The following is a 21,795-nucleotide window of genomic DNA, read 5'->3' as shown; positions in this document are numbered from 1 at the left end:
GTAGAAAGCGGTCTCTCCTTCCTCTTGAAGCACCCTCGCCCCTCAGCGGGGCTTTCTAGGGCAGGAGGCCTCATGAGTGGTGAAGGGGAGTCCTGAGCCTCTGGTCTCTGTCTTCAGAGACGCCCGAGACGCCCACCATTGCCTCGCCGGCGGAGCTTCGAGAGGGCATGGAGGCCTACTTCAACTGCTCCACTCCCTACACGTGCCCAGAGGAGCACATCAGCCTGCAGTGGCAAGGCCAGGACCCTGCGCGCTCGGTCATCTCCAGCCTCCAGAATCTCAGGCCCACAGGCATCAGCCACCTGGGGACCCTCCATATGGCCCTGTCCTGGCAGGACCACGGCCGGACCCTGCACTGTGAACTCTCGGTGGCCAAGCAAAAGACTCAGAGCGAGATTCACCTCCAAGTGCAGTGTGAGTGCTGGGGGCCACACCCTTGAGACTGAGCCCGCGCCCCTGAGGCAGAGCCAGGAGCGCTTGGACCTCCAGGGTCGGGCACCGGGAGAGACACCGCAAAGCCCTAAGAGCCACATTTAATGGCTCCCTTCTACCTCTTGTCCCTGAGGCCAGGTTGGGCAGAGAAGGGGAGACACGAAGAGCCAGAGAACTGGGGGCCAGGGAGTGAGGCCCCTGGGATTTAGCCCCACTCTGGAGGCTGCTGTGTGGTGGGGGAGGAGGGTTCACCCCTTTCCTGCCTAAGGCTCCTCACGGTGATCAGGACAAAGAGCAGGTGGAAGAGAGCCTGAGTTTCTACTTGATAATGCCACTTCTCATCGTGGTGAAATGTGGCAGCCTGTTCTAGAGCAAGTGCTATTCCCAGGCATCAGGTGGGCTGGATCCGCCACTAGCTGAGCAAACTGGGCAAGTCACTAGCCCCTCCGGGCCTCCAAGTCTCCCTCTCGTAAGGAGACTCGAAGGTCTCAAGGAGCTGTTATGGAATTGACGAATGCTCGGCACCTACCGAGCACTCTGAAATATCAGCTTCTGTTATTTTCATATTTACCAGATTAAGTACTTGAAAATATTGGCTTTTATGAGCTATTTACATAGCCAGAGGCTTTGGGACAAGATTTCTAGAAATGCAGGTGTCCTGTACGGTGGCACCTTCCTTGCAGATGGGTTCACCATTCTCAGAGCTCCTTGGACTCTGCCTTTGGCCCCCTCCATGACGTGGTCGGTTCCTTGCCAACAGCTACCACAGGCCACCTAAGCAGGCAGCATGGTGCTCGTGGTCCCCAAGTAGAAGACAGGGCGAGGGACAGAATCATGAGGCAGAAAGCCATAGAAGGCAGCGTAGGCTGGACGCTAGGCCAAGCGCTGCATTATCAGGTCCTCAGTGGAGAAGGAAGGAATCAGGACCCCTCAAGAGGTGGAGGGCTGTGTCTGCCCTCACCAGGGAAGTGACGGTCCTGGTGATTATCTGGGCGGGCTTCCTTAGGGCAGTGCTGAAAGAGGAGAGAAGTGCCACCAGTGCCCTCCCTGGGTCCCTCCCCTGATGGCCCCAATCATGCTTTGCAGATGCCCCCAGGGGCGTGGAGATCCTTCTTAGCCCCTCAGGGCGGAACATCCTTCCGGGTGATCTGGTCATACTCACCTGCCAGGTGAACAGCAGCTACCCCGAGGTCAGTTCTGTGCACTGGGTCAAGGACGGAATGCAGCTCCAAGTCCAGGGTCGTATGCTGAGGTTGTCCCAGGCCACCTGGGGCGACGCTGGTGTCTACACTTGCCAAGCTGGGAATGGCGTGGGCTCTTCGGTCTCGTCCCCCATCAGCCTCCACATCTTCAGTGAGTCCTGGGGGAGCCTGGGTCTTGACCGGAGGGTGGGGAGGGGTCCAGGACACTTGCTGAAGGGAACCAGGCCAGGGCGCCTCCTGGGACGTGGGTGTGGAGTCCTAGCCCTGCCTCAGATAGATGACAAACCTCCCCAGCAGGGTGGGCTGTCACAAAAACCCTGGTAAACAGGGCAAAGAGATGCCACGCCCATCCAGAAGGCTCTGTGGCAAAGGGCCTGATACAGAGCGTGCAGGGATTTAGGCTGATTGGCTGCAGCCCCAGTGCACTGGAAATCGGCTAGGTATCCCCCAGTGTGCCCTCTGCTGCCCCCACAGTGGCTGAGGTCCAGGCGAGCCCAGCAGGCCCCATCCTAGAGAACCAGACGGTGACACTGACCTGCAACACGCCCAGAGAAGCGCCCAGCGAGCTGCGCTACAGCTGGTACAAGAACCACGTCCTGCTGGAGGACGCCCACAGCCGCACCCTGAAGCTGCCCTCGGCCACCAGGGCCGATACCGGCTTCTACGTCTGCGAGGTGCAGAACGCCTACGGCAGAGAGCGCTCCGGCCCCGTCAGCGTGGTGGTCCGCCGTAAGTGGCCAGGGCAGGGCGGCGCCGGAGAGCCAGGTCACAGGGTAGGGGCCCCCGCAGAAGGTTAGGGGCCTGGGCCTGGTTGGCTCTGAGCTCACATCCCAGCTCTGCAACTCTGGGCAAGCTTTCACCTCCCTGAGCCTCAATTTCCTCTTATTTTAGTCTACTTTTCATTTTGAACAAGTTAAGCTTACAAAAAGTTGTTAGAAGAGGGGCGCCTGGGTGGCTTAGTCGTTAAGCGTCTGCTTTCGGCTCAGGGCATGATCCCGGTGTTCTGGGATGGATCCCCACATCGGGCTCCTCTGCTGTGAGCCTGCTTCTTCCTGTCCCATTCCCCCTGCTTGTGTTCCCTCTCTCGCTGGCTGTCTCTCTCTCTGTCAAATAAACAAAAATCTTAAAAAAAAAAAAAGTTGCTAGAAGAATACAAAGAATTACCACATACCTTTAACCTAGATTCCGCATTTGTTAACAGTTTGGTACATTTGTTCTCTGTCTTTATTAAATTTTTTTTTTTTGAGATAGAGAAAGAGAGAGCTTGAGTGCATGTGGCGGGGGAGGGGCAGAGGGAGATGGAGAGAGAGAATCTTAAGCAGGCTCCACACCCAGCATGAGAGCTTGATGCGGGGCTTGGTCTCACCACCCTAAGATCATGAGCTGAAATCAAGAGTCGAATGCTTAACCAACTGAGCCACCCAGGTGCCCCCCAATAGATTTTATTTTTAAAAATAGTTTTAAATTTACAAAATTATCGAGCAGATAGTACAGAGTTCCCTTGTATCCTTTCCTTGCACAGTGTCCTCTATCTTAACATCCTGGATTAGTGTTGTGTATTTGTTACAATGACTGAACCAACATTGATATATTATCAACTAAAGTCCACAGTTTACATTAAGGTTCACCCTTTGTGTTGTACATCTGTAGGTCTTGGAAACTACATAAGATCATGTATTCATCTTTACAGTATCAGACAGAATACTTTCACTGCCCCCCAATCCCCCGGCCTCCATTTATTTATCTGTTGAGTGCCTGGCAACCACAGGCAAAAAAAATTTGCCTTTTCCAGAAACAAATAGTTGGAATCATACAGAATGTAGTCTCTCTCTCTCTTTTTAAAAATATTTTATTATTCATTTGAGAGAGAGAGAGACACAGAGAGAGAGAGAGCGAGCAGGGAGGGGCAGAGGGAGAGGGAGGGAGAGGATCTGAAGTCGACTCCACACTGAGCATTGCTCGGACTCTGGGTGATCCCATAACCGTGAGATCACGACCTGAGCCAAAGCCAGGATCCAAGCCACCAGCCGACATTGCGTTCGTTGTCACGTCTTTTTATTTTCTTTTAATCTGAGACAGTTCCTCAGTCTTTCCGCGTGTTTCTTTTTTTTTCTTTTTTAATGATTTTATTTATTCATCTGAGAGAGAGAGCGCGTGCACGGGGTGGGGAGGGGCAGAGGGAGAAGCAGACACCCCCTGAGCAGGGGGACCGACCCGGGGATCCATCCCAGGACCTTGGCGTCATGACCCGAGTGAAGGCAGACTCAACCCACTGAGCCCCCCGGTGCCCCTTTCGCTGTCTTTTTTGACATTGAAACTTGAAGAGCACAGGCCCCTTGTCGTGTGAGTGTCCCTCCGTTTGCCTTTGTCTGATTTGCGTAGACAGAGCCTGTGCCCCGGCGGCGGCTGCGCAGCTGCGATGCCGCGATGCCGTGTCCGTCTTGCTGAATCGCATCAGGAGGCACATGATGTCAGTCTGTCCCATTGCTGCTGATCCCTTGCCCACCGCCCCTGACCCCCGCTCACAGGGTTGCCCCAGCTCTTGACTGAGACGACAACGTGATTGGCCAGTGTATTCAACAGGCCCTCGGGAGCTCTGGGCTCGCTCCCTTCACGGGACGCTGTGGAAGAAAGGAGGTGCGGGGTCATAGCGTAGAAAGGGGGATCCGGGATTGCCCCTGTCGGAGGGTGACCGGCACCCCCTCATCTCCACACAGACCCGCCCCTTGCGCCGGTCCTAACTGCCTTCCTGGAAACAAAGGAGGGGCTGGTGGGCCTCCTCCACTGCTCGGTGATCAGCGAGCCTCCGGCCACCCTGGAGCTATCACACGATGGCCTCATCCTGGCCTCCACCCCAGGGGAGGGTGACCACAGCTCACGCTTCAGTGTCTTCTCCACGCCCAACTCCCTGAACCTGGAGATCCGAGACCTGGGGCCAGCGGACAGCGGGCAGTACACATGTTCCGCCTCCAACGCCCTAGGGAATTCATCGTCCACCCTGGACTTCCACGCCAAAGGTGAGACAGGCACGGGGGGCTGGGGAAGGCACCCCGAGGAGGAGCCGTGCTCTGGCCTTCCTCCCAGGAGTCCAGAGGACTTAGCCGAGGGGATGGGCAAGCTGGTTGGTAAAACAAACAAGCAAACATCCCAGCAAAGATCTGGGCTATACTGTCATCCCGACCTGGGAGGTTCCTGAGGTCAAGGCAGAACGGAAACCCGGCAAGTCGCATTATTCCTTGTGTACACATTCTGACTCTGACCTTGAACGGCCCTTCATATCCATTTGTTTTTTTATTTATCAAACGTTTGGGGCAGGCTCTGTGCTGGGGGTCAGATGCAGGAGGAAAAATAGGAAAGCGCGGTCGTCCCTGCCTTGGTGTATCTACTGCTGGCCTCCTCCTGAGGCCGTGGCAGACAGAGCTAATCAGCGGAGCCAGGTTTCTGATGGAAGCCTGGGCTCTGGCTCACGATCCTTCTCGACCATGCGGCCGCCAGCTACTACCAATAGATCGGAGCTGGCATTCAAGGACAAACCCTCCTGACTGTCAAGAGGTTCACAGAGCTGATGCCACGGAGTCCAGACCTACCTACAGTCACGTGGGGAGAGGAGAACCCTGGAGGTCTTCCTGCAGCTGGTGGCACAGAGCTGCTGGTGTGCAGAGGACCTGATTCTCCCTTCCTCCCTCTCTTGCCAGTGGCCCACGTGCTCATCAGCCCCACAGCAGAGGTGGTAGAAGGGCAAGGAGTGACACTGAGCTGCAGGAGCGGTCTGAGCCCATCGCCTGACATCCGCTTCTCCTGGTACCGGAACGGAGCCCTGCTTCTCGAGGGCTCCAGCAGCAGCCTTCAGCTCTCTGCGGCGTCCAGCACCGACGCCGGCTCTTACTACTGTCAGGCCAAGGATGGCCACAGTGAGAGCGGCCCCTCCTCACCTGCCATCCTCACTGTGCTCTGTGAGCAGTCCTCCCACCAGCCCCTGCCGGCCACGGGGAGGGTCAGCCCCCGGGAGCCCACCAGCCACCTCTGCCTCCTTCAGGCCCTCCTGGCACTTCCCTGCCCCGGGGTCTAGATCAGGAAGGCAGCCACAGGCCTGGGCACCATAGAGCTGTCTGCCCAGGGGTGAAATGTGGGGAACAAGGCTGGGGCTTTCTCTGCCCCCCCACATCCCGTCCCCCAACCCAGCCTCTTTAGGGCCCTCTGCTTCTAGCCTCAAATGCACCACGGGCACGTTGTCCAAGCTTTGTCCTGAGTAGGGCCCTAGGATACCACACTTCCACATACGTGTACACACCCACAGGCCTTGTCCTCACAGGCTCCCGTAGACCTGAAGCCAGAACCTCTCAGCTCAGGCACTGTGTCCTCTCAAGGGTGGATGCTTCATATTAGCCCGAGGCGCCAGCCCTCCATGTGTCAGAAGCACACGGCGTTATGCTAGCCCATACGACGCCCTTGTCTGAGCTAGAAAATGGCATTCCTTCCTCTGGGAAGATTCGGTACAGCACTGGAGCACAGCTGAGCATGAGGGGCACGGGTTGAATTCCTCCTACCTTGGTTTGGTTGTCCTTGTGCAGTGCACAACCTACACAGCTGTTTATGGCAACTCTGGGCACATGCCTTTGTTTGGTGTGTTGTGGGAACCTAGCCAGCTTTGAGCGGACCTCGAGAACATTGGGGGAGGCCATGGGATGAACGCCTATGCTCTTCCTCCCTACAGATGCCCCACGCCGGCCCACGTTCACTGCCCAGCTGGACCCCGATGCCGCAGGAGTTGGGGCTAGACGTCAAGGGCTCCTCTTGTGCCGTGTGGACAGCAACCCCCCAGCCCAGATGCGACTGCTCCACAAAGACCATGTTGTGGCCTCTTCCCTGCCATTGGGCTGTGGGGGCTGTTCCCGACGCCTAAAGGTCACCAGAGCCCCCAACCTGCTGCGTGTGGAGATTGATGGCCCGGTGCTGGAGGATGAGGGTGTGTACCTGTGTGAGGCCAGCAACGCCCTGGGCAACACCTCCGTCTCGGCAAACTTCGATGCCGGGGGTGAGTCAGCTCAGGGAATGGGCGGCTCAGGGTCGGGGGCTGTACACGGGACCCTGCACCCCCCCCCCCGCCCCCGCCAAGGCGGGTCTATCGGGTGAAAACACCTCGGTTAGGCTGTGGGAGTTCACTTTTTTCCCCTGCCCCATGGGCACCTTCTCCAGGCTGGGAAGCTGGGCCCCCACCCCAGGGGGGAGGCGGTCAAGGTGAGGCCTGTCTCAGGTGGCCTGTGCTGCCTCTCCAGCCACCGTCCTGGTCATCACACCGTCGAACACGCTGCGGGAGGGCACTGGCGCCAACCTGACCTGCAGCGTGAGCCGGGAAGCGGGCGGCCCTGCCAACTTCTCCTGGTTCCGGAATGGCGCGCTGTGGGCCCAGGGCCCCCTGGAGAGCGTGACGCTGCTGCCCGTGACCAGAGCAGACTCGGCCCTCTATGCCTGCCGCACCCTCAGCGAGGCCGGGGGCCAGCTCTCCGCCCCGGTGGTCCTGAGTGTGCTCTGTGGGTGACGGGCAGGGGCAGGGTTGGGTACTTGGAGGGCGAGGGAGTGGTCAGTGGGGGGGGTGGAGGGGAGGGCAGAGCATGGCTTGGGCATGGGCAAGGGCAGGCCTGGACTGTGTGTGTGGAGGGGGGAGGGGTATACCATGTGCTGCACTGCGGGAGCCAGACGGGTGTGTGTGTGTGTGTGTGTGTGTGTGTGTGTGTGTGGCCTGAGCTCCTTCCTGTCTGCAGATCCCCCAGACCCTCCAAAGCTGTCAGCCCTCCTGGACGTGGACCAGGGCCACGTGGCTGTGTTCATCTGCACCGTGGACAGTAGTCCCGTGGCCCAGCTGGCCCTGTTCCATGGGGAGCGCCTCCTGGCCACCAGCCTGGGGCCCCTGCTCCCACTCCATGGCCGCCTCCGGGTCAAAGCCACAGCCAACTCCCTGCAGCTAGAGGTCCGAGACTTGAGCCTTGGGGACTCTGGAAGCTACCGCTGTGAGGCCACCAATGTCCTCGGATCCACCAACACCTCCCTCTTCTTCCAGGTCCGAGGTGAGTGTCAGCTCTCTAGAGGCGTGGTGGACCCGCAGGCCCTGGGGGCTGCGCTAGCCAGGCTTTGGGCTGGGTCGTGTGGATTTTGTGTAGAAATGAGTCTTTTTCAGCCCTGGTCAGGGGAGTTTCCAGCCCGCCAGCAGGCTCCCGTTGTCTCCAGCTAGGTATTTTCCCCTGTAATCACTGTGGCAACCACTAGGAGGCAGTGGCAATCGCCCGGGGTGGCTTGCTTGCTTGGAGCCCTTGCAAAAACTTCTTTTATAATAATATAATTTTGCTACATAACAAGAATTTTCGTACAAAATGGAAGACATATGGATACTTGCATACATATACTGTATATATGTGTGTGAATGTGAATACATAGACATCTATACACATACAGAAAAGATTCATATTCTTCATATATATTCTGCACATATATACACGTATATTCTTCTATAAAAATCCTGCCAAAGTGAATAAGCCAAGAAAAGGGAAAGTTAATACCCATAACGCTGCAAAGGCCAAAGAAAAACACACTTTTTTTCCTCCCACAATGACAAACACCCATTTTGAACACTGTCCTTGGACCTTGGTTCTAGATGTCCTTTCTTATTTATCAGACCCATTTCACTGGCAGAGACACCGAGGGTCAGATTTCGGGAGCTTGCTCATGGTCACATGACTAGGCAGCTCCGGATCGATTTGGTTCTGATCCCAGGCACAGCCTTTGCTCTCACCACTCACCTGTCCCTCCTCCTCACTCTGCCACCCTGGTCTCCTCCTGCCTGGGACCCAGGGAGAACCGGGACTGCCCTTCGCCTGGTCCCCAGTTCTTGGGCTCTCATGACTCGGAGCCTGGCTGCAGAGCTGGGCTGGGGAGGACTCAAGACCACACAGTGGCTAGCTTCCCCTCCAAGCCTTGGGTCATCCATGCTGGGTTCAGCTCGCTCTCAGGACAACGGCCCTGGGCGTGACATAACCCCTCCCATTTCAGTGCTTTATGGGGTCAAACCTGCATTTGTCAAGATCTAACTTGTGCAGGTGTTGTGCCTGATATGGGGTTAGAGGTCGCATAAGCTGGGCCTTCTGGAAGGTGAGATACGACTGACAGAGCGAAACCGCAGCTCCAGGTGGTGGGCAGTAAAGGCCAGGACAGACCAGTGCAGGGAACTGGGAGCAGGACAGGAGGAGGCATGGAGCTGAAGTGGGGCCCTTGGTGGTGGTCTGGTGGGGGGGGGCTATAGCTCCAGGACACAGGATTGGGGTCCTGGTGTGGACAAACAGTCCCAGGCTGGGGGAGGGTATGGGGGAGGGGCCTCACCGGCTCTTGCTTTCTCCCTGCAGGAGCCTGGGTCCAGGTGTCACCATCACCCGAGCTGCGGGAGGGCCAGGCCGTGGTCTTGAGCTGCCAGGTGCCCGCAGGGGTCCTGGAGGGGACCTCATACCTCTGGTATCAGGATGGCCAGCCCCTCCTGGAGTCGAACTCGGCCACACTCCGCTTCACAGCCATTACTTTGAGCCAAGCTGGGGCCTACCATTGCCAAGCCCAGGCTCCAGGCTCAGCCACCATGAGCCTGGCCGCCCCTGTCAGCCTCCACGTGTCCTGTAAGCTTTCATCCTGTCCATGTTTCTTGGGGGGTGAAGGAAGCAAGGGCATAGCTGGAGGAGGGGCTGGGGGAGCCCTGGTCCCGGGCACTGCCTCCATGAGAAAACACCAGGGGCCCTGATGTCTCCCCACCTCCTGTAGATGCCCCTCGCCAGGCCACGCTCACCACCCTGATGGACACAGGCCCCGGGCGACTGGGCCTCCTCCTGTGCCGTGTGAACAGTGACCCTCCAGCCCACCTACGACTGCTCCACGGGGACCACCTCGTGGCCTCCACCCTGCAAGGTGTGGGGGAGCTTGCAAGCAGCTCTCCCCGGCTGCAGGTGACTGTGGCCGCCAACACGCTACGCCTGGAGATCAACGGTGCGGTGCTGGAGGACGAGGGCGTCTACACCTGCCAGGCCAACAACACCTTGGGCCAGGCCTCAGCCTCTGCCTCCTTCGATGCCCAGGGTCAGTGTGAGGGTATGAGTGTGTGCATGGGTGGCTCCTTTAAGAGAGGCGAGGAGGCTGGAGAACGTTCTGGAAGCCTGAGGCACAGGCAGGCAGTCTGAACATAAGGATAGTCTCCATTCCCAGCCTCCTTTAAGGGCAGTCGACTCCAGACTTGGCTTCTCATGGAAGGGCCTTTTTTAGAAACAGATGTTTGCCTGGACATCCAGTGGATACGGCTAATCAGAAAGGGGGGGGTTGTTCAAAGAGAAAACACCACAGGGCAGGGAGGCTTGCGTTCCCCCATGTGCCTCCCGCCAGGGTCAGGGAAGGCTCAGGGCCCTCAGGGCACTGCAGAACCCTGCTTGGGAGCACCTGAGAGATGGCGAGCTGCTTCCCAAGCTCGACCTCGAGCCCCCTGTACGGTGGACCACCTGTGCCTCCCAGAGGCTGAGGGGCTTCCCTCCCTCATGGAGACAAGTGGCTTGCTTGACACGGCTTCTCAATCTTGCTGGTGTCCCCGTGCCCTCCTCCCTCCCCAGCTGTGAGTGTGCAGGTGTGGCCCAGGGCCGTCGTGCAGGAGGGGCAGCTGGTGAACCTGACCTGTCTCGTGTGGACCACCGACCTGACCCAGCTCACCTACACGTGGTACCAGGACGGGCAGCAGCGCCCGGGCGCCCGCTCCGTCCTTCTGCCCAATGTCACAGTCACGGATGCTGCCTCCTACCGCTGTGGAGTGGTGACCCCTGGCCAGGCACCCCACCTCTCCAGACCTGTCACTCTGGATGTCCTCTGTGAGTTTGGTTGGATGCAGGGTGGGGCGACAAGGAATGACGGCAGTCCGCAGGGATCAAGGGCGTGGCCAGAGCCCCACAGGTGTCCAACCCAGGAACCCAGTGCCCATCCATCCGGTGAAGCTCAGGGCGAGGAGCGTTGAGTCAGGGGTCTGAGGGGATAGGTTCTTTCTGGGCAGAGAAGCATGGCCCAGATGGGGCAATTCAGGGCCCTTGGGAGGGGGAGCCAGGGCCCTCTGGATTTGAATGCCACCTGCCAACTGGCCTCCTGGCTGCGGTCTCTGAACTGTTTCCTTTGGTGTCCGTGTAGACGCACCCCGCAGCCTGCGCCTGACCTACCTCCTAGAGAGCCGCGGCGGACGGCTGGCCCAGGTCCTGTGCACCGTGGACAGCCGCCCACCTGCCCAGCTGGCCCTCAGCCACGCTGGCCACCTCCTGGCCTCCTCGACCGCAGCCTCTGTCCCCAACACCCTGAGCCTGGAGCTGTGGGAGCCTGGGCCCAGGGATGAGGGTCTCTACAGCTGCTCCGCCCACAGTCCTCTGGGCCAGGCCAATGCCTCCCTGGAGCTGCGGCTGGAGGGTGAGGCAGGGCCCAGGCCAAGCCCAGCAGGGGAGGGATCAGCTGTGGTATCTGGCTGGGCCTCGCTGACCCTGGTCTCTCTGGTACAGGTGTGCAGGTGACCCTGGCTCCATCCGCCGCTGTGCCCGAGGGGACCCCCGTCACAGTGACCTGTGAAGACCCTGCTGCCCGCCCACCCACTCTCTATGCCTGGTACCACAACAGCCGTTGGCTGCAGGAAGGACCAGCCGCCGCCCTCTCGTTCCCGGCGGCCACACGGGCTCACGCCGGTGCCTACTCCTGCCAGGTTCAGGACGCCCAGGGCACCCGCAGCTCCCGGCCCGCCGCCCTGCAAGTCCACTGTGAGCCGGGTCCTCGGCTGGGGGTGCCAAGGCTGAGAGTGGGCAGAGGGCCCTTTTGGGCCTTGGTGGGTGCGGACACAGGACTATAGCGACCTCAGAGTGGGCGTGTGGGAAAAGGACAGGTGATGAGAAAAGAGACCCTAGAGTTCTGTGAACCCTGTCTGAGGGAATCTGCCCTCGAGGTGCCACATCGAGGAAGTGACCTTTTTTCCCAGAGGCTTCAGCCTCACCAGTGCCAGGCAGGTAGGCCATGGATGGTACAGGGTTTCCAAACAAGGCCTCCAACTATGTGCTCTCATGCCCCCAGATGCCCCTCGGGATGCTGTCCTGTCAACCTTTCGGGACTCCAGGATCACCTCCCTGGCCGTGGTGCAGTGTACTGTGGACAGTGAGCCGCCCGCTGAGCTGGCCCTGTCCCGCGATGGCAAGGTGCTGGCCACCAGCCCTGGGCTCCAGGGCTTCGCATCCGGGGCAGGCCACGTGCAGGCGGCCCGCAACGCCCTGCGGCTGCAGGTGCAGGGTGTATCCTCAGGTGACAGGGACACCTACGTGTGCACGGCCCACAACTTCCTGGGCTCAGTCAGCACCACAGGACAGCTGCAGGGAGAAGGTGAGTGGGCGAAGGGGGAGGAGAAGGGGCTCAGGCACAGCGGGGCCATATTTATATGAGCGGTGGAGCTTCCCCAGGAGGGGGCTGGCTGCCCAGAATGGGTAGCGAGAGCCCTGCCCCTTCTGATGGGAGAGGAACAGCTTTCCCTGGAGGCAGGTGCCCAGCCCAAGGGGAAGAAACGGCCTTGCCCTTGCAGAACTCCTTACAAGAGCGGAGCTGTAGCAGTGCCACGGGTGCCTTGGATGCAGGGGAGACCATACCCCGCCCTCACAGAACCAGTCTGGAGTGGAGCACAGGCCTGCCCTGGGGAAGCCTGGGGTGGGAAGAGAGACACAGCCCTACCTTCAGGGGGCTGAGTGTGAGGGATGAGGCAGAGCCCCACTTTTGGGGAAGCCCATCTGAGAGCCAGCCACAGCCTCACCGGTCAGAAAGCCTGGTTTGTTAAGAGAGACACACAGCCCTGTCCCGGCGGTCCCCAGTACAAGAGATCTCAGTCTACGGGAGAGACGCAGTGTCACCTTTGGGCGCCCCAAATCAGAACAGGCTTTCCCGTAAGGCTCGGAGGCCTCCCAGAGTTTTGCTGACCGCCTCCTGCTCCTCGGCTGCAGGTGTGCGTGTGGTGGCCGAGCCGGGGCTGGACGTGGCCGAGGGTGCAGCGCTGAACCTGAGCTGTCGCCTCCCTGGTGGTCCCGGGCCCGTGGGCAACTCCACCTTCGCTTGGTTCCGGAATGGCCAGCGACTGCGCGTGGAGCCTGTGCCCACCCTTGCCTTTGCCCACGTGGCCCCCGCCCAAGCCGGGGTGTACCACTGCTGGGCCGAGCTCCCCAGTGGGGCCACAACCTCTGCTCCAGTCGCGCTCCGTGTGCTGTGTGAGTAGGACACCCCGCCCCCTGCCTCAGTCGCCCGCCTCTCACCTGCCCACCCCAGGTCCTCCCCCTCTTCCATCTGCAAAGAGCAAAGACGTCGCGGGGGTGGAGTCCTGGGTTGGAGGACTCCGGCTGACTGCTCATGTGACCTTGTACAGCCCTGCCTTGCTGTCCTCGTGTAAAATGTCAGGCCCCGCGCCCTGTGAGGAGTACGGGAGACACTGTGTGCAGAGTGCCTGGGTCCCTGCTCCCTCCCTCCTCAAGGCCCCAGGCAGTAGTAGCGAGCCACTCGGAAACCTAGAGCTTCAAACAGCCCGGGCTGAGCCGAGCTGGGCGGGGCTTGGGCCGCTCTCACCTCCCGTGGCTGCGTCGTCCAGGGGCTGAGCGGAAGCTGGACGGTCGAGGATGGCTCCCTCCCGGCGGCTGGCAGCCGGGCTGGCCTGGGCTTCCCACTTGGTCGTGTTTGTAGGCGGGCAGAGCTGTGAGGCCCGTTGAGGTCTAGCCCTGAAGCCACATAATGTCACTTCTGCTTTCGAGTGGTCAGAGCAAGTCACAGATCAAGGAGTGGGGCAACAGGCTCTACCTCTCAGGGCGACCAGCTGCCCGTCCTCTTGCTCGGTACGGGGAAGGGAGGAGTTGGCGCTGGTTTTCTGCAGTCACCATACACACCCCTTGTGTTCCCGCAGACCCTCCCAAGACGCCCACCATGACGGTCTTCATGGAGCCTGAGGGTGGCAGCCAGGGCATCCTGGACTGCAGAGTGGACAGTGAGCCCCTAGCCAGTCTGAGCCTCCACCTCGGCGGCAGGCTGGTGGCCTCTAGCCAGCCCCACGGGGCTCCTGCTGCGCCACACATCCGGGTCACGGCCACCGCCAATGCCCTGAGGGTGGACATAGAGACGCTGAGGCCCAGCGACCAGGGGGAATACGTGTGCTCTGCCTCCAACGCCCTGGGCTCCGCGTCCGCTTCTACCTACTTCGGAACCAGAGGTGGGTGGGGGGATCCACCTCCCAGGACCCTCTGTAGAAAGGCCCAGCTCTGGGGTCCAAAGGCTTCCTTCTGAGGTCTTCCCCGCATCCTTTCTGCTGTGATCAGTTTGACTAGCCTAGACTGGTTGCTTAAAGCTCCGTTGCATGGGAAACTTCTGAGATACAGTGACATCTAGAATAGTTACGTCTCGGGGGAGTCACCTTGGGAGGGAGCATTGGGGGCCTGGAGCCAGAGCTGCCCCCTGAGCCTCACCCTTGTATTCCAGCCTTGCACCGCCTGAGTCTGTTCCAGAAGCTACTCTGGGTCCTGGGGCTGCTGGCAGGCCTCCTCTTCCTGTTGTTGGGCCTGGGGGCCTTCTACACCTGGAGGTGGGTTCAGAGCTGGGGGGAGGATGGGGTCACCTCGTGCGCCCCCTTCCCCTCAACATTCCCTCATGTCTCTCTTACCAGATGCACAGGCTCCATACTTCCTAGTCTATCCCTCTTCCTCCCACTGCTCCAAATTTGGGAATTGCTTCTAGAATCATCTTTAAATCCATCTTGCTGTAGTTTTCTTCTTCCTTTATCTGGACCCCGTCTGTGTAAAGAAAGGGCTGGGAGGGAAGGAAGAAGGATAAGGTCCCCCACTCCCCACAATGCTCCCACTGCTCTGTTCAGTGAGCAGTCTGGGGCTAAGCACTTGGGGTCGGGGAGGAAATGGGGGTAGGCAGGGGGAGGGGAGAGACCCTCTGAGTCCACTCTTGCTGTTGCAGGCGGCATTTTTGTAAGCTGAGTGTGGGTGAGAATTTGGTGGAGATGACTTCTCAGAAGGAGACCATGCAGGTATCCATCAGCCACGTGGGCCCAGGCAGACATACAGATGTCCAGCTAACCCACCGTGCGGGGCTGGCGCCTAGAGACCACTCGCATATACAAGATGGCCCCTGGGACTAGGGGGAGATTGGGGAGAGAATGCAGAGAACCAGGGACCCCTGGAAAGACAAGGAAGCCACATTCTGAATGGGGCACACAGCAGTCACCTGTTTGCTCGCCGGGCACTTTGGGCATACTGTAGGCCAGCGTGACTGTGGGGTTCTCTGTGGGAGCTGCTGCCAGGTGACTGGGACAGACATTCTGAACATAGCAGCTTCACCTCAACTTCCAAGACACATCTTGGAATACAGAACCCCACCTGTGTTTTGGGTTCTCTCTTCCCCACTCTGGAGTCTGCCCATCCCCTGGGCAGGGGTGAAAGTCTATTTTCCCTTCCCTGTGACGTGTCCCCTTCTGCAGATCACCCAGTGGGTGGGCCAGGGCTCACAGCCTCATTGCCAGCCAGACACATGCTCTCCAATCCCCTTGGGACCCCTCCCCAAGGCTTGGGGTCTGGGGAGCTGCCCTCCCAGAGTTAGAGGTCAGGGGATGACCACTCCCAGAGTCCTCCTTGCAACCAGAATTTTCTCTGTGGGGAGCTCATTGATCCTGATGCAGCCATATATGGGAGCTCGTCCTGTTCTCCACCCCTGAGCTGACCTTTGCGTTGTCTACCCTCAGGAGGAAGAGGTCACCAGAAACTGTGATGACTTGGGTGTCGTGAACAAGGTGGCATTGAGTCCCGACTGCCTCTGTGAGAACAACTCTACAACATCGGGCTTTCTATGACCTGGCTCCAAATCTCTTGCCAAGAAAAACGGGCATTGAGAAGTGGAGGTGAACCCTAATCTACCCAGGAGGGTGCTGACCCTGGGGGATTCTGAGGAGAAACAAGCTGGCCATGTTGTCTACTTGTCTTGTCCTTTTCTCTGGATCTGATCTCTTGCTTTATCTTCCAGTGGACTGCCCCTCACATCTTTTTCCTCCAAGCCCACCCTGGACTTTCTGGATGCATTGAGGAGCTTCCTGTATCCTCACAGGCTGGCCAAAGTGCTCTGTAGTAACTGGAATAGAAGTTAGGGTATGTTAACAAGAGACCAAATATAGTAACTTCAACATGAGGGGATTTTATTTTCTTCTCCCAGACCAATCTGGGTACCCTATGGTAGTTTAAGGTGTCAGAATTCTGGATCCTTCTATCTTATTTTTCTCCATCCCTGAAATGTTACCTTTGATTGTGAGGTTCATGGTGGCCGCACTGTGTTCACATTCCCTCCAGCAAGAAGAGGAATTTGAAGGCACACCCATTCCCATTGTGGACAGAAGTTGCTGGTCATTTCCACTCACTCCCCATTGGTTACAGTTGAGTCACATGGTCACCCCAAGCTGCAAGGGATTCTGGGAAATGTAGTTTTTATTCTATTTCCAAAAGACTCCCAACCATGGACTCAACCCCAAGACTTCTGACGTTGGTGAGAATGCTGCCAACCAGGCCACGTTTTTAGAGCCCACCTACTGAAGGCCAGGACGTGTCCCTGGTCATTCTGTTCATGGGCTTCCCAGAGGAAGGAGTCCCTCTCACACATTAAGACTGGGGAAATCAAGATGGTTTGGCAGTCCCGAGGGAGAGGGCATGCCAGGCAATGGGGTTGCTGGAGCAGGCATTTTAGCAGGCCTCTGGAAGAAGAGGGGCCCCCATTTCTACCCCTAGGGAGCTTGGAGAGCATCCTTATTTCTGCTCGAGGTACATCCTTTTCCATGATCAAGTGGGCTCACTCCCTCTTCCTGGGGGCCTGTGTGCCAGGGGCTGTTAAGCAGAATGGGGGTCAGAGAGAAGGAATGACTTGCTCCCATGAGGTTAGTGCCTGAGGGGAGCCAGTTCTTTGGCAGGCTAGTGACGCCCCTCACAGCCTGGTGGCGGATGGTAGGAGGTGCCAAGAGCCCGCCTGGAATTTGGGAGGAGAAACCTGGAGAGTACTGGGGAGCTGTCACAGGGGCTAATAGGTTGGAAAGAAACTGGAGGCCGGGGAAACTCCATGTAACTGTGGCTGGAAGCTTCCTGGTCCCAGGTCCCATTCCTTGTAGTGCCTGATTGCCAGGCTCTTCCTGGGAGCATGTCTGACATGTCCTTCCAATAAACATCCATCTCTTGATGCAACTGGAGTGAGTCTCTTTCTCGCAAGCCCCACTGCTGCACTGGAACACAGAAGATCTAAATGTGAATGCGGCTCATTCTGGGAGACTGCCTGCTGGAGGTGGCCAGCAAGTGCAAATTACATGACATTTGCCACAAACTACCTATGCTCACGAGATGTGTGCCCCTTCCTGCTCCTCGAGGGTCTAGATGCTGCTCACCTCCTCGGTCCACATGGCCAGCACCTGCTTGGCACGGAGCACATGAGCCCTTAGTAAGCACAGGGTTTTCCACATTGTTGTTGGGGGATGGGGCGGCGGTGGAAATTGGGCACTAAATCCGGAGGTGGGACAGAGACAGAGCAAGCCGAATGCAGCCAGATGTTCTTAGGCTGTCCAGGGAAGAGAGGGTGACGGGAGGACTGCTTCTGCGCATCTCCAAGGGGGCATAGGTCCACCCGAGATTGGAAGGTTCTCAGAGGGGTTAGTTGCGTCTACCCCCAGAGGTCTGAGGCACCTCAAGACTTTTGAAATAAACTTTTAATTCAAGTGTGACACACGTACAGAAAACCACAGACATGGTGAGTACACAGCTCAATGGCTTTCCAAACAGTGATCACGCCCATGTAACCAGCACTCAGATCAAGAAACAGACCGTTACCAGCACCCTGCAGTCCCCCTTGAGCCCCCTCCCAGTTGCAAGCGCCCCGAAGTTAACTACTATCTTGCTATCTAACACCAGAGATTCGATTGGCCTGTTTTTGAATTTGATATAAATGGAATCATATCGAATGTCCGATGACTTTGGAAAACTGTCTGACATTATCTATTAACGCTAAAACACTCGTGCCCTATGACCCTGAAATTCCACCCTTGGGTAGTTACGCAAAAGAATGAAGGGCTCTGTCCACTGTGAGGCTTGTAGGAGAATGTTTATAGTCACCCTGTTCTGGGTCATTCTTCAGAATGCGTCTTGTTTACAGATGGTGAATGTCACCCATTATGTGAGCACTTCAAAGATTTAACTCTCCCTGGTTTGCCTTCTTCCCAGGACACTCCCCAGTGTCCCTCTGGAGAGTGACCCCAGCAAGCCACTGGAGACATCATCTTTCCCAAAGCGGCTACTTGTGGGATCCCTCTCCCTCAACTTTGGTCCAGTGGCCCGATTCCCTCCTCCGCAACCTCCAAATAAATTATTTGCTCTGAGATTTCTGCAGAAAATTCCTGGGATATACTTGGACATAGCTCATCCTTGTTGGGACGGCATCCACTTCGCAAGGATGACTCCAACCTCCGCATGGCTCTTAGGCTATAAGCCCACCTTGTCTTATTAGCACTGACCGTGTGCCCAGCCCTGTGCCAGGCAGTAAACTAAGACAGCCCCAGACCCCAAGGAGCTCAGGGTCTGGGGGACAGAGACAAGGAAATGGGCAAGGAGAAATATATGCAGGGGACAGTAACCAGGCTTTGGGTTAGGAAGGACCCCTTGACGAAGACACACCAAAGCCTAGGTCTGCAGTAGGAAGAGGGGCTCACCAGTTTGCCATTTTCTTGCCTGAGAGGACCCTGATGTCCACACTGAAGCCTCCCCTCCGTGTTCAGAGTCTGGCTGCTCAGAGAGTCCGCTCTGCTTCCCTGACCCTCTCTCATTTAGGGCTCAAGCCACCTCCAAGTCCTCACCAAGCCCTGTCAGGCTGTACATTCGGTGTTGTCCCATCTCTGGGATCTCTGGGGCTTTCTAGCTTTCTCTTCTTCCTTTTCAGGACTCCTTTACCATGGTTAGAACTGCGTCTCCATAATTTCTCCATCCTCAGGATCCACATTTTGTTTTGGAATCTCGAGTTGTGCTCCTGGTTCAAGAGGGAAGTCTAGATCTCCCTGTCCACCCCGATTCTTCCCAAATCTTCCCTAAGAGAAGAGACAGCCAAAATGGCCCCAGGCTGTGACAGGATGGCTTGCTTTCTGCCCTCCGCTCCCCGCCCCGGCTCATGTAGCAGGAGGATCAGGAAATTCTGTGCTGCGGGGGGGGGGGGGGGGGGCTGCTGCTGGTGGCACCCATGGTGACCCCATTTACTCATCCACAGAGGGAGGGGTTGACGTCTCTCCAGCCTGCCCACACTGGAGCCCCCAGCATGACCAAAGCTGTCTATGTCTATATTAGATCTGGTTCCCCAAGATGAGATTTCATGTGCAAGCGATGTCAGGCTGTGCTCCGAGGGGGAAATCAGTAAACGGATGAAAGGAACAAGACGGGAGAAGACAGGAAGCAGGGGACACACACACATAAATGTCCACAGCAGCATTTTTGGTACCATCTCAAAACTAGGAGCCACCCTAATGTTCAGCAACAGTAGAATCAATGAAAAAAGTGTTAAAGTCATACAATCAGATGCTAGTTAGTGATGAAAATAACGGAACTAAAGCCACACACAAAGCCTGAACGCATTTCACAAACTGTGAAAAATATGTGCAACTCACACTCCAGACAAAAGGTGAATCTCTCTTATATATAAAGAGTTCCTTCAAGTTGTTACGAGAAAGACCAACAGCTCAGTAGGAACATGATTCAGGGAACAGGAAATACAAATGGCTCTTAAATGTTTGAACAGTTATTCAAGCTCACTGCTGGGAGAAATGGAAGGTAAGACTGACTTTCACCTTCAGACAAGCCCATCACGGTTTGAGAGCTGTGTTGGTAAGGTTGCGGGCAAAGGGGAACTCGAGTATTGCTGGTCTGACTGTAAACTGGCACAAATTGAAGGGCAGTTTAAATGGATCCGCTCAAGTCATAAAAACACATATCTTTTGACCCTGGAATCCCATTTGTAGGAAGCCATCTCACAGATGAGTTTGTGCTTAAAATTATCCACCACAGCCTGGTTTGCAATAGCAGAAGGGATGGAAACCATGTATATGCCCAAGAGGGGACCATACGAATGAGTGGCAGCATTCAGCTATAAAAAATGGTGGGGACGCACACCGACTGGAATAACTAAAATTAAAAAGATTGACAACACTAAGTGCTGGCGAGGAGGGAGAGGTACAGGAACTCTCCTACATGGCTGACGGGAATGCAAAATGGCCCAGTCGCTGTGGAAACTAGTTTCTTTCAAACTTAAATATGCCCTTGCTGTATGACCCTGCCCTTCTACTTCTGGGTCTTCACAGATGAGAAACGAGAAATGAAAACATAGATTCATTCAAAAACTTCACAGCAATTTTGTAGCATGTAGGAGAGTCTCATGCTGGGAAAGAACCCAGATGCCTAGCTGGTGAGTAGAGAAAGCGTGCTTCCCTCAGCTCATGGAATATCCTCGGCACTACAAAAGAACAAATTATGGATCAGGAAACAATGTCAATGAATCTCAAAAACATAGAGGGAAGAAAGCCAGACACAAAGAATCCATGCTTTACGGTAACATTGATATGAAGTTCTGGAATAGGCAAAACTAATGTATAGACACAAAGCAGATCAATGGTTGCCTGGGGCTGGGAGTGGGAGAGAGTGACTGGGGAGAGGGCACAGGGGAACTTTTTGGGGGCAATGGAAATTGTAGCCAGCATCCACCTTGTCAGTGCAGGTGAAAGAATGAAGACTAGAGGTCTTATCGCCTGCAGGAATGGCTGGACTGGACCTGCCAAGAGACCTTCAGGAACGCAATCCCACTAGCTTACAAGTAGTTAATCAGCACGACTCTAAGGATATTATTACTGGATGTACCTAATGAAACCTCTACCATAAAGAACAAATACACTTTTCAGACTCCAAGTCTCTTGAGATGAAAAAGACCTCCCAGGGGACCAAAGTGGTACCAGGGCACCTGCTAACATGACCTCCTGGGCCTCCAGTCAATGGCACCCACCTTCTCAGGACAGACCTGCCCCAAATTTTGCCCTTAAAAACTCCACTTGCAAGCCACTGGGGAGTCTGGGACTTTAGAGCATTAGTTCCCCATTCTCCTGCATGGAGCTATACCAGTAAATAGCTTCTCTTCCTTCATCGCAAAAGCTCAGTGTCAGTTTTATTGGCCTGCTGCCTGTCGGGGTTGGGGGGCAAACTCTCTCACCTGGTTTGGTTACAGAACGTTGTATCTGGATTATGGTGGTGATTACAGAGGCCTATGAATTTATCAGAGCCATCTAACTGGACACTTAGAACAGGTGCACTTCATTTTTTAAAAAAGATTTGCGTTGGTTGGGGGACGTGCGTTGAGAGGACAGACAGAAAAGGGAGGGATGATCCCTTAACATCTTATACTTTTGATGTTTGAATCAGACCAACATAGGGTTTCCCTCGCTGCTGGAACTCTTCCTAAGGGAACCTCCGCATTTGTTCTCAAAAACTAGTAGATTTGCTTAAAAGCTAATGTCCCTTGTGGGGCACCTGGGGGGCTCATTCGGTGGAGCAACTGACTCTTGGTTTCAACTCAGGTCATGATGTCCGGTGGTGAGATTGAGCCCAGGCTCCCCGCTCAGCGAGGAGTCCCCTTGAGATTGTCTCTCCCTCTCCCTCCTCCCCTGAGCATCCCCTCAAACAAACAAACAAACAAACAAACAAACAAACAAAATCTTAAAAAAAAAAAAAGTTAACATCTCCCGCTATCAGAATACTGGCTTACTCGCTCTCCGAATTTACTAAGTACACAACAAACCTTTAAAAGAAACAGATGTTGCCAAAGCAGAAAGAATCCTCTACGCCTGGGAATCTGTGGCTTTGTGCAGTTGTTCCCTCGGGCCACCACCCGGGACATGGGCTGCCCCCGCCCCACCCCCGCGCGGCCGCCTCTCCTTCCCCGGGCACCAAGCCCGCCGGACCGCGGCTCCCCCGGCTCCCCCGACCCGTCTGCGCGCCGCGGGCACGGGAGCTGGAGGCCACCGCGACGCCGAGCTGAGCCCCGAGCCGCCGCC

The 21,795-nt window shown here is 56.6% G+C and overlaps 1 protein-coding gene and 1 long non-coding RNA gene across 2 annotated transcripts in view; one reads left to right on the top strand and one right to left on the bottom strand.

The window, feature by feature from the left end:
- SIGLEC1 (sialic acid binding Ig like lectin 1) overlaps positions 1-16,913 on the top strand; it is a 47,883-nt gene extending 30,970 nt beyond the window's left edge. The window contains exons 9-27 of the mRNA XM_048222256.2: positions 118-414; positions 1,519-1,785; positions 2,109-2,363; positions 4,352-4,651; positions 5,330-5,587; positions 6,349-6,669; positions 6,911-7,165; positions 7,397-7,699; positions 9,029-9,289; positions 9,432-9,743; positions 10,265-10,516; positions 10,827-11,096; positions 11,186-11,437; positions 11,745-12,047; positions 12,656-12,916; positions 13,600-13,902; positions 14,169-14,271; positions 14,655-14,724; positions 15,436-16,913. Coding sequence (XP_048078213.1) covers positions 118-414; positions 1,519-1,785; positions 2,109-2,363; positions 4,352-4,651; positions 5,330-5,587; positions 6,349-6,669; positions 6,911-7,165; positions 7,397-7,699; positions 9,029-9,289; positions 9,432-9,743; positions 10,265-10,516; positions 10,827-11,096; positions 11,186-11,437; positions 11,745-12,047; positions 12,656-12,916; positions 13,600-13,902; positions 14,169-14,271; positions 14,655-14,724; positions 15,436-15,543 — 4,751 coding nt within the window. The 3' untranslated portion in view covers positions 15,544-16,913. The remainder of the gene's footprint in view (positions 1-117; positions 415-1,518; positions 1,786-2,108; positions 2,364-4,351; positions 4,652-5,329; positions 5,588-6,348; positions 6,670-6,910; positions 7,166-7,396; positions 7,700-9,028; positions 9,290-9,431; positions 9,744-10,264; positions 10,517-10,826; positions 11,097-11,185; positions 11,438-11,744; positions 12,048-12,655; positions 12,917-13,599; positions 13,903-14,168; positions 14,272-14,654; positions 14,725-15,435) is intronic.
- On the bottom strand, positions 7,953-21,396 carry LOC130543782 (uncharacterized). Its single transcript, XR_008959390.1, has 2 exons — positions 17,053-21,396; positions 7,953-16,950 (listed from the first exon to the last, which is right to left on the bottom strand). It is a non-coding gene; the product is annotated as an uncharacterized LOC130543782 (long non-coding RNA).
- Positions 21,397-21,795: the final 399 nt, after the last annotated feature.

The sequence above is a fragment of the Ursus arctos genome, unplaced genomic scaffold, assembly GCF_023065955.2.
Source record: "Ursus arctos isolate Adak ecotype North America unplaced genomic scaffold, UrsArc2.0 scaffold_16, whole genome shotgun sequence".
NCBI lineage: Eukaryota > Metazoa > Chordata > Mammalia > Carnivora > Ursidae > Ursus > Ursus arctos.
This window is presented reverse-complemented; position numbering and strand designations above follow the sequence as displayed.